The sequence below is a fragment of the Suncus etruscus genome, chromosome 16 (genome assembly GCF_024139225.1).
Source record: "Suncus etruscus isolate mSunEtr1 chromosome 16, mSunEtr1.pri.cur, whole genome shotgun sequence".
Lineage (NCBI taxonomy): Eukaryota > Metazoa > Chordata > Mammalia > Eulipotyphla > Soricidae > Suncus > Suncus etruscus.
This window is the reverse complement of record NC_064863.1, coordinates 86,438,063-86,450,985: the sequence shown is the minus strand read 5'-3', so window position 1 is coordinate 86,450,985 and position 12,923 is coordinate 86,438,063. Positions and strand designations below refer to the sequence as shown.

The 12,923-nt window shown below is 47.5% G+C and overlaps 1 protein-coding gene and 1 non-coding gene across 2 annotated transcripts in view; both read right to left on the bottom strand.

Annotated features, from left to right (window-relative positions):
• The window catches only part of HTT (huntingtin), a 121,724-nt gene that overhangs the window by 90,993 nt on the left and 17,808 nt on the right, over positions 1-12,923 (bottom strand). The window contains exon 2 of the mRNA XM_049789694.1: positions 6,513-6,596. Coding sequence (XP_049645651.1) covers positions 6,513-6,596 — 84 coding nt within the window. The remainder of the gene's footprint in view (positions 1-6,512; positions 6,597-12,923) is intronic.
• LOC126032972 (U6 spliceosomal RNA) lies at positions 11,868-11,974 on the bottom strand. The gene has a single exon (XR_007504130.1). It is a non-coding gene; the product is annotated as a U6 spliceosomal RNA (small nuclear RNA).

Sequence of the window (12,923 nt, the reverse complement as noted above, 5' to 3'; positions counted from 1 at the left end):
GGTGCCCAGGACTCAGGAGAATTCTGCAGCTTCTCAGCTTAGGAGCATCCCACAGCAGCGAGCAACACAGTACAGCAGAGGGACTGAGAGATTCACTCTTCTCAAATCTAAAAAGGCTGGAGAGAGGACAAGGAGAAGGCACTGGCCAACATCAATTCACTTCCAGCATCACACAGGGTGTCTCTGGAGTTCCACAAGGAGCTACCTGAGCACTGATGAGTGTGACTAAAAAACAAACAACAGTAACAGAAGGCTAAGACACTACTCATAGACTTAAATCCCAGATACTTCTGCTCTCTCAAGATGGGATGTTCTATGTTTAGAGGTTTCTTTGGTTGTTTTGTTCTTGTAGTTTTGCTTTGGTTTTGGGCCATACTCAGCAATGCTTGGGATTTACCCCTGACTGCACTCAGGCCCTGGCCCTATTTCTTTATTTTGGTGGGGCCACACCCAGAGATGTCCAGCAGTTACTCCTGGCTCATGCTCAGGGATTAATCTTGGCAGGGCTCAGGGGAAGGGGGAAAGCATATAGGATGCCAGGGACAACGTGCAAGTCTGGGTCAACCATGTGCATGGCAAGGACCCTCCCTGCTGTACTATGATACTATGTCTCTGGCTCCCTCTGGCAGCTTTTATAGTGTTTACTATTTTGCCGCAATAAGAACCAGGGGAAAAAGATACTTCGAGGAGGATGCTCTGGCATGCAGAGGCCCTCTGTTCCACATCTGGCACTGCATGTTCCCTCAGTATTGCACGGGAGAACCCCAACCCCAAATATTCTGGGAACCTTATATCAATTTCTCAGTGTGGCTCTATCTACTGTTTCTGACTTTGCTTTAACCATGCTCCAGGCCAGGATCTTTGGCTTTTTCACAGCTTAGAAAGACGAGAGAGAGAGAGAGAGAGAGAGAGAGAGAGAGAGAGAGAGAGAGAGAGAGAGAGAGAGAGAGGAGAGAGAGAGAGAGAGAGAGAGAGAGAAAGAGAGAGGAGAGAGAGGAGAGAGAGAGAGAGAGAAAGAGAGAGGAGAGAGAGGAGAGAGAGAGGAGAGAGAGAGAGAGAGAGAGAGAGAGAGAGAGAGAGAGAGAAGCAAGGCAGCTTTGCTTTCCATGCAGAAGGATGGTGGTTCGAATCCCGGCGTCCCATATGGTTCCCCATGGCTGCCAGGGGCAATTTCTGAGTGCAGAGCCAGGAGTAACCTCTGAGCACTGCCAGGTGTGACCCAAAAACAAAACAAACAACAACAAACAAAAAAAAATTTGCTTACAAGGATGTGAGAGGAGAGAAAGAGGATAAAAGTATTCGAGAGAGAACACAGGCATCTCCAAAAAGGAAATAAGCAAAGAAACAGGGACAAGCAAGTGTAAAACGTGCTCAAGGGAAAGCAGAGGCTCGAAGAGGAAGCCCAGGAAAGGAGCCATAGGACAGTGGAGAAGGCACTTGCCTTGCATGTAGCTGACTCAGTTCTATCTTCCACAAACCCTACGGTTCCTGAGCCTGCCCGGAGTAATCCCTGAGCACAGAACCAACAGTAAGTCTTGAGCACTGACAAAGGTGACCCAAAAACAAAAACAAAAACAAAAGAGCAAGCAAAACGTGAGACCCTGTTTTGCTGTCCTGGCCCAGGTGGCAAAATGCAGTCAAAGAAGAGAGAAGCTGAATAAACACAAACAGGAAGCTGACGTCCCAGTACCAGGAGCACCATGCACCATCACACAGCCCAACAAGGCTGCTGTTCATGGCTCATGGTCACAACTGGTCTTGCAGCAGTCCCACCCCTCATACTGCCTGTAATCCTACAATAGCAAGTCACAGTGATGAACACACAGGCTCAGGCCAGAAACAAAGGACATTCAGAATTTCAGGCCTCTTCAGCGTGGGAATAGTACCCAGAGGGCAACCTCAACTTTACACCATATCCAGCAATGTTTAAAAAAAAGTCCTCAGGGCTGGCATGGAGGCGCTAGAGGTAAGGTGTCTGCCTTGGCAGCGCTAGCCTAGGATGGACCGCGGTTCAATCCCCCAGCATCCCATATGGACCCCAAGCCAGGAGTGACTTCTGAGCGAATAGCCAGGAGTAACCCCTGAGCGTTACCAAGTGTGGCCAAAAACATAAAAAAAAAAAAAAAAAAAAAAAAAAAAAAAAAAAAGTCCTCCTAGGGGCCGGGCGGTGGCGCTAAAGGTAGGGTGCCTGCCTTTCCTGCGTTAGCCTTGGACGGACCGCGGTTCGATCCCCCGGTGTCCCATATGGTCCCCCAAGCCAGGAGCAACTTCTGAGCACATAGCCGAGAGTAACCCCTGAGCGTTACCGGGTGTGGCCCAAAAACCAAAAAAAAAAAAAAAAAAAAAAAAAAAGTCCTCAATGGGGGCTGGAGAGACAGCACAGCGGTAGGGCATTTGTCTTAGACACAGAAGGACAGTGATTCAAATCCCAGCATCCCATATGGTCCCCCAAGCCTGCCAGAAACGATTTCTGAGCGTCAAGCCAGTAGTGAACCCTGAGCGCTGCCGGGTGTGACCAAAAAAAAAAAAAAAAAAAGCCTCAAAAGGAGCCAGAGTGGTGGCACAGTGAGAACAGTGCTTGCCTTGCACACAGCTGACCTGGGTTCAATCCCCCAGAGCACAGCCAGAAATAACTCCTGAGCATCAACTGAGTGTGACTCAAAAACCAAGAAGCCAACAAACAAAAAAGTACTGAGAGAGAAAGAGAGAGGGAGAGAGAATGAGGGAGGGAGGGAGAGAGGGAGGGAGGAAGAGAGGGAGGGAGGGAGGGAGAGAGGGAGGGAGGGAGGGAGGGAGGGAGGGAGGGAGGGAGAGAAAGAGAAAGAGAAAGAGAAAGACAAAGAGAAAAAGAGAAAGAGAAAGAGAAAGAGAGAAAGAGAAAGAGAAAGAGAAAGAGAAAGAGAAAGAGAAAGAGAAAGAGAAAGAGAAAGAGAAAGAGAAAGAGAGGAAAGAAAGAAAACCCTGCAAAAGGTGGAGACTCCCTTAACAGCAAACTTGTTCTCTCATCTGGAGAAGAGCCGACTTCTCGAGTCCATAAAAATCATTTCCTGAATGTTCCTCCAAGAAAGGCCTAAGAATCTCAGCATTACTCTCTCAAACAGGAAAGGTACACTCATGTACCTTTCATGTGAAGTGATTCTGATGTAAGACAGCAAACTGAACCACAAATCAATCTTCTGATATGTCACCAGTTTGCGGTTCTCAGCAGACACTCCATCAACTGCACTGGGAATCTTCATGAAACAAAATGCATCTAAAGACAAGGGCTCACACTAGAGATCACACTGCACCCTGAAAGAGAAGGAACTGGTGCAGACGGGGCGAGTCAAGCCAGGCTAAAGTAATGGGCAACAACACAGTACCGTGGGCACCAATATAGGGCCGTGGACACTACATAGGCTGGGCCCCACAGAGGCAGGAGTTAAGAGCATAGTCCCATTGGGGCTAGGTAGGTGGCGCTGGAGGTAAGGTGTCTGCCTTGCAAGAGCTAGCCAAGGAAACCGCGGTTCGATCCCCCGGCGTCCCATATGGTCCCCCCAAGCCAGGGGCGATTTCTGAGCACATAGCCAAGAGTAACCCCTGAGCGTCAAATGGGTGTGGTCCAAAAACCAAAAAAAAAAAAAGAGCATAGTCCCAAATTACCACACAGAAGGGTCTCCACTCATGATGCCAGGGAGACTCTAAGGAGGTCAGTTTAGCCAAAACTTCCTGCTTTGAAGGAGCTGGGAGAGAAGTCAATTGTTTCACCCCTTTTTATCAGCATTCTTCTACAACACCATACTAACTTAAATTTTTTTCTAATTTTTGCACTCTTGTCTTTTATTTCCTATTGCCCCATAATATGTCTATAAATCAAACAAAATATTTCCCAAATGCTCAACCAAGCTGAACACAAGTGAAATACAGCATACGAAGTCATAATGCAAGTATAAAGCATACACGCAGAGAACATTAAAAGTAAGGGAATCAGGGGCCGGAACAGTGGCGCTAGAGATAAGGCATCTGCCTTGTAAGCACTAGCCTGGGATGGACCGCAGTTAGATAGCCCGGCGTCCCAATATGGTCCCCCTAAGCCAGGAGTGATTTCTGCGTGCATAGCCAGGAGGAAACCCTGAGCGTTAACCCAAAAACAAAACAAAAGTAAGAGAATCACATTCATGTGTGAGGTATGAAAAAGAAGTATGGTAATAATACCCAAAGGAAATAGAGACGAGGGCCAAGACAACAGATCCATGGTACATGGTAGAAAGATGCACAGTTAAGGTAGACCACAATGACAATGAGCATTATTGGAAACAACCACTCTGGACAAGAACTGAATGCTAAAAGGAGATAAAAGTGATACACATATCAGTAACATTGCAAACCAGAGTCAAAAATGAGGAGCAAGAGGGGGGGAAAAGGGCTGAAAGGTCCAGCTCACAACATGAAGCTCACCACAAAGAGTGATGAGTGCAGTTAGAGAAATAACTACGTTGAGAACTACCTTAACAATGTGAATGAACGAGGGAAGTAGAAGCCTGTCTAGAGTACAGGCGGGGGTGGGGTGGGGAGGAGGGAGATGTGGGACATTGGTGATGGGAATGTTGCACTGGTGAAGGGGGGTGTTCTTTGCATGACTGAAACCCAACTGCAATCGTATTTGTAATCAAGGTGTTTAAATAAAGATATTAATTTTAAAAAAAAGAGGGGGGATAGACCAGAGAGATAGCACAATGGTAGGGGCATTTGCCTTGCCTGTGGCTGACCCAGGACAGACCTGGGTTCAATCCTCGGCATCCCATATAGTCCCCTGAGCCTGCCAAAAGCAATTTCTTTAGGGGCCGGGCGGTGGCGCTGGAGGTAAGGTGCCTGCCTTGCCTGCGCTAGCCTAGGACGGACCGCGGTTCGATCCCCCGGTGTCCCATATGGTCCCCCAAGAAGCCAGGAGCAACTTCTGAGCGCATAGCCAGGAGTAACCCCTGAGCGTCACAGGGTGTGGCCCAAAAACCAAAAAAAAAAAAAAGAGGGGGGAGGAAAAGGAAGAGAAAGAATAGAGGGGAGGAAGAGAGAGAGACAGAAAGAGAGAGATGTCTGCTATAGATGCAGGCAGGGGGAGAGAAACTAGGACATTGGCAATGGGAAATAGACTGGTAAAAGAATGGATGTTAAGATACTATATGACTGAAATTCCACCATCAAACTCTTTATAACTGTATCTCAAGGTGATTCAATTAAAAATATATTAATTAGGGGCCAGAGAGATATCATAGAGGTAGAGCATTTGCCTTGCATGCAGAAGGACGGTGGTTCAAATCCCAGCATTCCATATGCCCCCCACCAAGCCTGCCAGGATCGATTTCTGAGCATAGAGTTAGGAGTAACCCGAGAGCTGATGGTGTGACCCCCCCCCCCAAAAAAAGTTTTTAATTAGGGACCAGAGAGATGGTACAGTGGTTAGACATTTGCTGTGCATGCAGCTGATTTGGGTTTGATCCCCAGCATCCCATATGGTCCCCCAAGCCTGCCAGGAGTAATTTCTGAGCACAGAGCCAGGAGTAACCACTAAGAGCTGCCCTTTGTGGCCCCCAAAACAAACAAACAATAAACAAACAAGCAAGTCACCCAGTTTCTGTCAGTATTAAAGTCAAGACTGTTTACTTCAGAAACATTCTTTATCCCCCGGTAAACATAAGGAAAAAGGAAAAGGGTATGATGAATCCAACGGGCAACAGTCAGAAATCACCAGAGCACCTGTCAGAAAGAAGTCTACACTACTGCCTATCCACCACAGCTGGAAAAGTGGAGAGAGAGAAAGAGCCTGGAGTGTCAAGACAGCAGGGAGGGCACCAGCCATGCACCATCTGACCCAGGTTAATCCCCAGCATCCCATATGACTCCCAAAGCAGTATCAAGTGTCCCATATGATCCCCCAAGAATCATTGAGCACAGAACTAGGAGTAAGCCCTCAGCACTATAGGATGTGGGCCAAAACCAAATAAATGAGAGCAGGACCAATGGGACAGTCTTCCACTGTTCTAATGACTGCGATACCTAAACAAATACCAAAGGATCATTTAAAAGAATCCATCCATTATCCAGGATGCCTGTGAAACAGAAACATGCTGCCCTATAACCATAGCTGCAAATGCTGGATTATTATACTTATGTTATGATTGCAATTACAAATAGCAGCCTCATAGCTTTGCTTCATAAGTAAGGAGAGACTACTTTCTTTGGATTTTTCCAAAAGACAAAGGACACAGAAGATTCTAGTCCATGAAGATTGAAAAACTGTATGGAGTCTCTCTCTTCACAGAAGGCTTAGAAATAGGGGCCGAAGAGATAGCATGGAGGTGGTGTTTGCCTTGCATGCAGAAGGATGGTGGTTTGAATCCCGGCATCCTATAAGATCCCCCTTGCCTGCCAGGGGCAATGTCTGAGCGTAGAGCCAGGAGTAACCCCTGAGCACTGCCGGGTGTGACCCAAAAACCAAAAAAAAAAAGAAAGAAGACTTGGAGCTGCTTACTCACCTGAGAGATTGTGCCACTATGTTCTCACATATTGTCAGACAGTGGTTCACACGGTCTTTCTTGGTAGCCAAGAGTTCTTTCTTTCTAAAAGAAAAAAGGACAAGGTGTGAACATGTGCTGAACTGCCCAACCCCTTCCTCCCTCACCTCCTCTAGAGACAAAGGACAACTCAACCCAGGGCTCCCCAAACTCACTACTGCTAAGACAAGTTCAGTGATGCTGCCAACACACAGGCCTTACCCTTTTTTTGGGGGGAGGAGGGTGGTCAAACCCAGCAGTGCTAAGGGATTATTCCTGATTCTGCTCAGAAATCACTCCTGGCAGGCTCAGCTGAACTATATGGGGTCTGTCCAGGGTTGGGCCACGTGCAACACAAAAGCCCTACAGCTGTGCTATCTCTCCGGCCCTTGGCCATACCCTTTTAGAGAATTGTAGGGCTTGTGAGGACCTGCCCCGGGCTGCACTGAGTGGTTCAAAGGGCTGGAGTACACATTTAGCATGCAGGGGCCCTGGTGCCATCCCCACTCCAAATGGGCTCTCAAGTCTTTGAAGTCTGTGACCCCCCAGACACTTTTAAAAAGGTAGTAAATTAGGGGTTGGGACTATAGCACAGCAGGAAGGGCATGAGCCTTACAGAGGTGTGTCCAACCCTTCCAAATTAGAAAAACAAATAGACACTAAATAGTAGGGGGCCGAAGAGATAGCACAGAGGTAGGGCATTTGCCTTGCATGCAGCTGATCCAGGAGGAATGGTGGTTTGAATCCCAGTACCCCATATGGTCCCCCGTGCCTGCCAGGAGCAATTTCTGAGCATAGAGCCAGGAGTAACTCCTGAGCACAGCCAGGTGTGACCCAAAAACAAAAACAACAACAACAACAACAAAAACTAACTAGTAGGTACCCATTATGTGTGAGAAGCACAAATACTATATTTGTTTGTTTGTTGGGGTTTAAGGGCCACACCCAAGAGTACTCATGGGGCTAATTCCTGACTCTGCACTCAGAAATCATTCTTGGCAGGCTTGGGGGACCATATGAAATGCCGGGGATGAAACCCCCATAGGCTGCATGCAAGACACTCTACCAGTTGTTATTACTCCAGCTCCACAAATACTGTGTTTATTTATATTTGTATTTGGAGCCACACCTGATGGTGCTCAGGGAACTAAAGGGGTATAGGGAATGAACCTAGAACCCAGGTCAGCCATATGCAAGGCAAATTCTCTCCCCACTATGCTATGGCTCCAGCCCCGTTATTTTTCTTAAGCCCACTGTTACTTCTTTTTCGTTTGTTTAATGTTTTTGGGTGACACCCTGCGGTACTCAGGAGTTACTCCTGGCTCTGTGCTCAGAAATTGCTCTTGCCGGGTGTGGTGGCACTGGTCTGTAGTCCCAGCTACTCGGGAGGCTGAGACCGGAGGATCGCTTGAGTCCAGGAGTTCTGGGCTGCAGTGTGCTATGCCAATCGGGGGTGTCGGCACTAAATTCAGCATCAATATGGTGGACCCACCCCGAGAGCGGGGAACCACCAGGTTGCCTAGGGAGGGGAGAACAGGCCCAGGTCGGAAACTGAGCAGGTCAAAGTTCCTATGCTGATCAGTAGTGAGATCGTGCCTGAGAATAGCCACTGCACTCCAGCCTGGGCAACATAATGAGATCCTGTCTCTTTTTTTTTTTTTTTTTGGGTTTTGGTTTTGGTTTTGGTTTTTGGGTCCCACCCAGCAGCGCTCAGAGGTTACTTCTGGCTCTAGGCTCAGAAATCGCCCCTGGTAGGCACAGGGAACCATATGGGATGCCGGGATTCGAACCACCGTTCTTCTGCATGAAAAGCAAAAGCCTTACCTCCATGCTATCTCTCTGGCCCCAGAGATTCTGTCTCTTAAAAAAAAAAGAAAAAAAAATTGTTCTTGGCAGATATGTGTGGGGGCGGGGGGATTATATGAAATGCTGGGACTGGAACCACTGTCTGTCCCGGATCTGCGGCTGCTTGCAAGGTAAATGCCCTATCGCTGTGCTCTCTCTATGGGCCCCCACTGTAACTTCTAATATAGCTGAAGGGATCTGTATCGGAAGAACTGCACAGGCTACTTACTACATTAGCAGCACCTGAAAATACAGACAGGGACTGGAGAGCTAAAACAGTGGATGGGATTTTGCCATGCATACAGCCAATCCAGATTCTATCCTCAGCACCCCATACAATCCCTGAAACCCACCAGGAGTGATTCCTGAGTGCAGAGCCAGGAATAAACCCTGAGTATAGCTGAGTGTGCCACCCCTCCCACATAGAAAACCAAAAAAAAAAAAAAAATGTTTAATGAGGCAAATAAAATCTTACAGAAAGTTGTCTCCGCCTATTATCATACTGGAGACTACTCACTCCCCCTTTAAAATCTGAGGACCAGGCTTCCTCAGCTCAAAGGCCACACAGATCTGAGCAGAAACAGAAAGCTGGAGAAGACTATCCAACCATCCAGCATAGCTCTGTCTGAGGGTGGCTATGGAAAAATGCTGAGATGGACAGGCCGTAAGCTCTGGCACAAGTTCCAAGCCCACTTAGAAATGAGCCTCTAGCCAGGGTCACATTCCCAGCCTCCCTCCTGGGTCAAAATCCCACTCAAACTCCACTTTTTTTTCCTGCCCCCCCAAACTCCACTGTTTTAAACATACAACTGGGGTTCACTGCCTGCTCAGGCACTGCCTAAGTACCTTGTTCCTTATTCTGGACCACATGGAGATTCAAAGTTACAGAAAGCAACTATTTCATTTCCCTGTGGAATGACTACCGTAGTGTTAATCAGACAAACTCACCAATAAATCAAAAACTTGTACTCAACAAAAGGCAGAAAAGTAAATAAGCATGGACATCATGGTAAAAATGGTCATCTACACACCACCCCAGCCCTATCCACACTTGCTGTCTTCCCTCCCGCTGAACAACAGCCCGGATCCTGGAAGTGCCACAAAGAAAGGATGTGCCCACTCTCCCCAGGCAGTATGGTCCAACTGAAAAACTGGGGCCTTCTTCAAGCAGAGGTGGGTAGAGTCCCCTTTCTGCCGGAGACCACAGCAGCCCACCAAACCCCAACACCTGCCCACAGAAACAGCCCAGCTCTGCAACATACCGCATCTAACTGCCAAGCCACCAAATTGTTCCAGATCTACAGGTCCTGGACAGTGCAGCCACTAAGTTTCCAAGTAGTGTCAGCCCAGAAGGATCACAGCAATCCTGACGGGAAAGTTTCACAGCAGAAACCAGGTGGGGAAGTCCAATAGCAACACAGGAGTTCAACTAGCACTAACCACAACCCAGTCGGTCCTCCGGCCTTCAGTAATACCATGGAGAGCAATCATTTCAAAGTGACTCTTACTGATCTAAGTTTTGATCATTTTATTTGCTTCTGTGTTGTAATAAACAATATGAAGTAAATTTGGTTTTGCCTGCAGGAGGTGTATTACCCCTCCCGCCAATACCATATGCTAATCTCACCTGGATGGTGAGACCCACCCACAGCTGGGAGGGGGTCCGTGGTTGGTAATTAAGGGGTTGCCTGGGGAGAGGGGAGAGCTCAGACTGAGGGAGGGTGCTTGTAGGGTAGCTGATGGAGCCCACTGAATAAAGCTTAGCTTAGAGGCCATGTGAGAAATATGGAATCACGATTAGGGCCTTGTTTTTGTTTTTTTGTTTTTGGGCCACACCCATTGACGCTCTGGGGTTACTCCTGGCTATGAGCTCAGAAATAGCTCCTGGTTTGGGGGATCGAACCGAGGTCTGTCCTAGGCTAGAGCTTGAAAGGCAGTTGCCTTACAGATTGCCCTACCAGGCCCGGAGAGATAGCACAGCAGCGTTTGCCTTGCAAGCAGCCGATCCAGGACCAAAGGTGGTTGGTTCGAATCTCGGTGTCCCATAGGGTCCCCCGTGCCTGCCAGGAGCTATTTCTGAGCAGATAGCCAAGGAGTAACCCCTGAGCACCACCGGGTGTGGCCCCCAAAAAAAAAAAAAACAGAGATCATTCTAAGTAGGTTCTGGAGATTCTATCAAGTGCCTGGGATAGACCTGGGTTAGCCATATGCAAAACAAACTTCTACCTGCTGTACTGTGGCTCTTTCCTCCAGCCCAATTTTAAAAGGTACTTGCCCTGCACACAACCAGCCCAGGTTTGAACCTCTTTGATTCCCCGAACTGCATAGGATGCCCGGGTCCATCAGGAGAGATCCCTAAGCACTATAAGGAATAAGTCCAGAGCAAGCAAGTCAACAACACACACACCCCTGCAAATGCTATTTGATATTCTCTCTCTCTCTCTCTCTCTCTCTCTCTCTCTCTCTCTCTCTCACACACACACACACACACACACACACACACACACACACACACACGCACGCACGCACGCACGCACGTGCGCGCAGGCACAAATGAAATGCTATTTGATTTTTTTTCCAGAGAGCCCCAGAACCTGACCTTTTCCCACACTGTCTGCTACTCCAGTACTGGCCACTTTGCAACCCATCTCGAGTCCCAGCAAATAATCTTCAACCTGATATTGTTTTTCAGTGAGTGGTTCCACAGAAGAGAACTTCAGGAAGGGGAACTCCCACTCTAGGTTGGCCCAGGTACCAGGAAGAATTTTCCTCATAATGCTTTAAAGGACAGCTAAGCTGTTTCCAGTTGGGTTATTGGGAATGTAAGTGTTCATTTAACTCAGGGGTCCCACAGGGAAAGCAGCAAGAAAGAAGAAAAGAAAGCTTGGCTGGCTCAGTAAAGACCTATGGAACTACTCAACAACCCCTGGCTGAAATATACTTTTTCCAGTGACTGATTTTTGTGTGTGTGTGTGTGTGTGTGTGTGTGTGTGTGTGTGTGTGTGCGCGAAACTGCAAATTGAGACCCCACAGAATTAACCCCACAAATGGCACCTGAACAGGAACTTAAAAACTTCAAAACAGTGAGTGGGGTAACATTACTAAGTCCACAGGTTAATCCTAATTCTATTAGTGATAGCTAAGTAACTGCTATGCATTCTGCAGATGAGTCAGAGGATGAATTACCAAACCGACCCTCCTTGCCACAGAGCCCTTGCACGAGTAATGCTGTTAATGCAGACTCAGTTCCTTAGGGAATATGATTTACTCTATGCACCTCTTGAAATCGATTGTGTAACCCAATTTCAAAAGGCATGTTCAGGTTATGGTCCAATCTCAGCATACTGTGTTCAGCTTCTTTGGTTTTGGTGTGAAAAAGTGGTTTGGATTCTGCATAATTTTCAGATAGTTGTTAATATATGTTTAACAACACCTCAGCACATTGAATGGGAAATGTTTTATTCAGAAGGGGTTAAAGCCAAACTTTTTTTTTTAAATATGGAACGCTTCACGAATTTGCATGTCATCCTTGCGCAGGGGCCATGCTAATCTTCTCTGTATCGTTCCAATGTTAATATAAGTGCTGCCGAAGCGAGCACAAAGCCAAACTTTATACTCCAGACAATACTAAAAAGAAAGTATCTGGAGTAACTTTATCTTATGGATGCTGATGGGGGGGCGAATGAATTCTCTTCTGAGCAAAAACAGGTTGCATTATCCAGTGCTGTTTTGAATATTGTAAAGAACATATTCCATGGAGACAAACCAGGCAAACTGTAGAAGAATGTATCATTTGTGCACCTCTAGATAAGAAAAACTCATGTACCCAGAGCAAATTTTCAAGGTTTACAGACTAATGAACTTTGGTAGATGGGGGCTGTAGAGATAGCATGGAGGTACGGCTTTGCCTTGCATGCAGGATTGCCTTGCATGCAGAAGGACGGTGGTTCCAATCCTGGCATCACCTCACCGGTCCCAGGGGGACTGAACTGAGGTCCTTCTTTGGCCGAGGAATCGAACGGCTGTCCTTCTTTGGCGAGCTCTTGCAAGGCAGACACCTTACCTCTAGCGCCACCTCACTGGCCCCCAAAGAATCAGCAAATGTTTTTGTTTGTTTGTTTGCTTGTTTCTGGGCCACACCCAGCGGTGCTCAGAGATTACTCCTGGCTATCTGCTCAGAAATATGTCCTGGCAGGCACGGGAAACCATATGGGATGCTGGGATTCAAACCAACCACCTTAGGTCCTGGGTCGACTGCTTGCAAGGCAAATGCCCCTGTGCTATCTCTCCGGCCCCGTTTTTTTTTTTTTGGGGGGGGGTCACACCCAGAGGCGCTCAGGGGTTACTCTTAGGTTCTCCATATAGGACGCTGGGATTTGAACCACCGAGCTTCTGCATGTGAGGCAAACGTCTTACTTCCATGCTATCTTTGTGACCCTGGGGACAGAGATTCTTGAGTGATGTTGTCCCATCCAATGCTTTCTTGTGATTTTGATTTTTTTTTCAATATGTTTTTTTACACCTAGCAGCGCTCAGGGGTCACTCCTG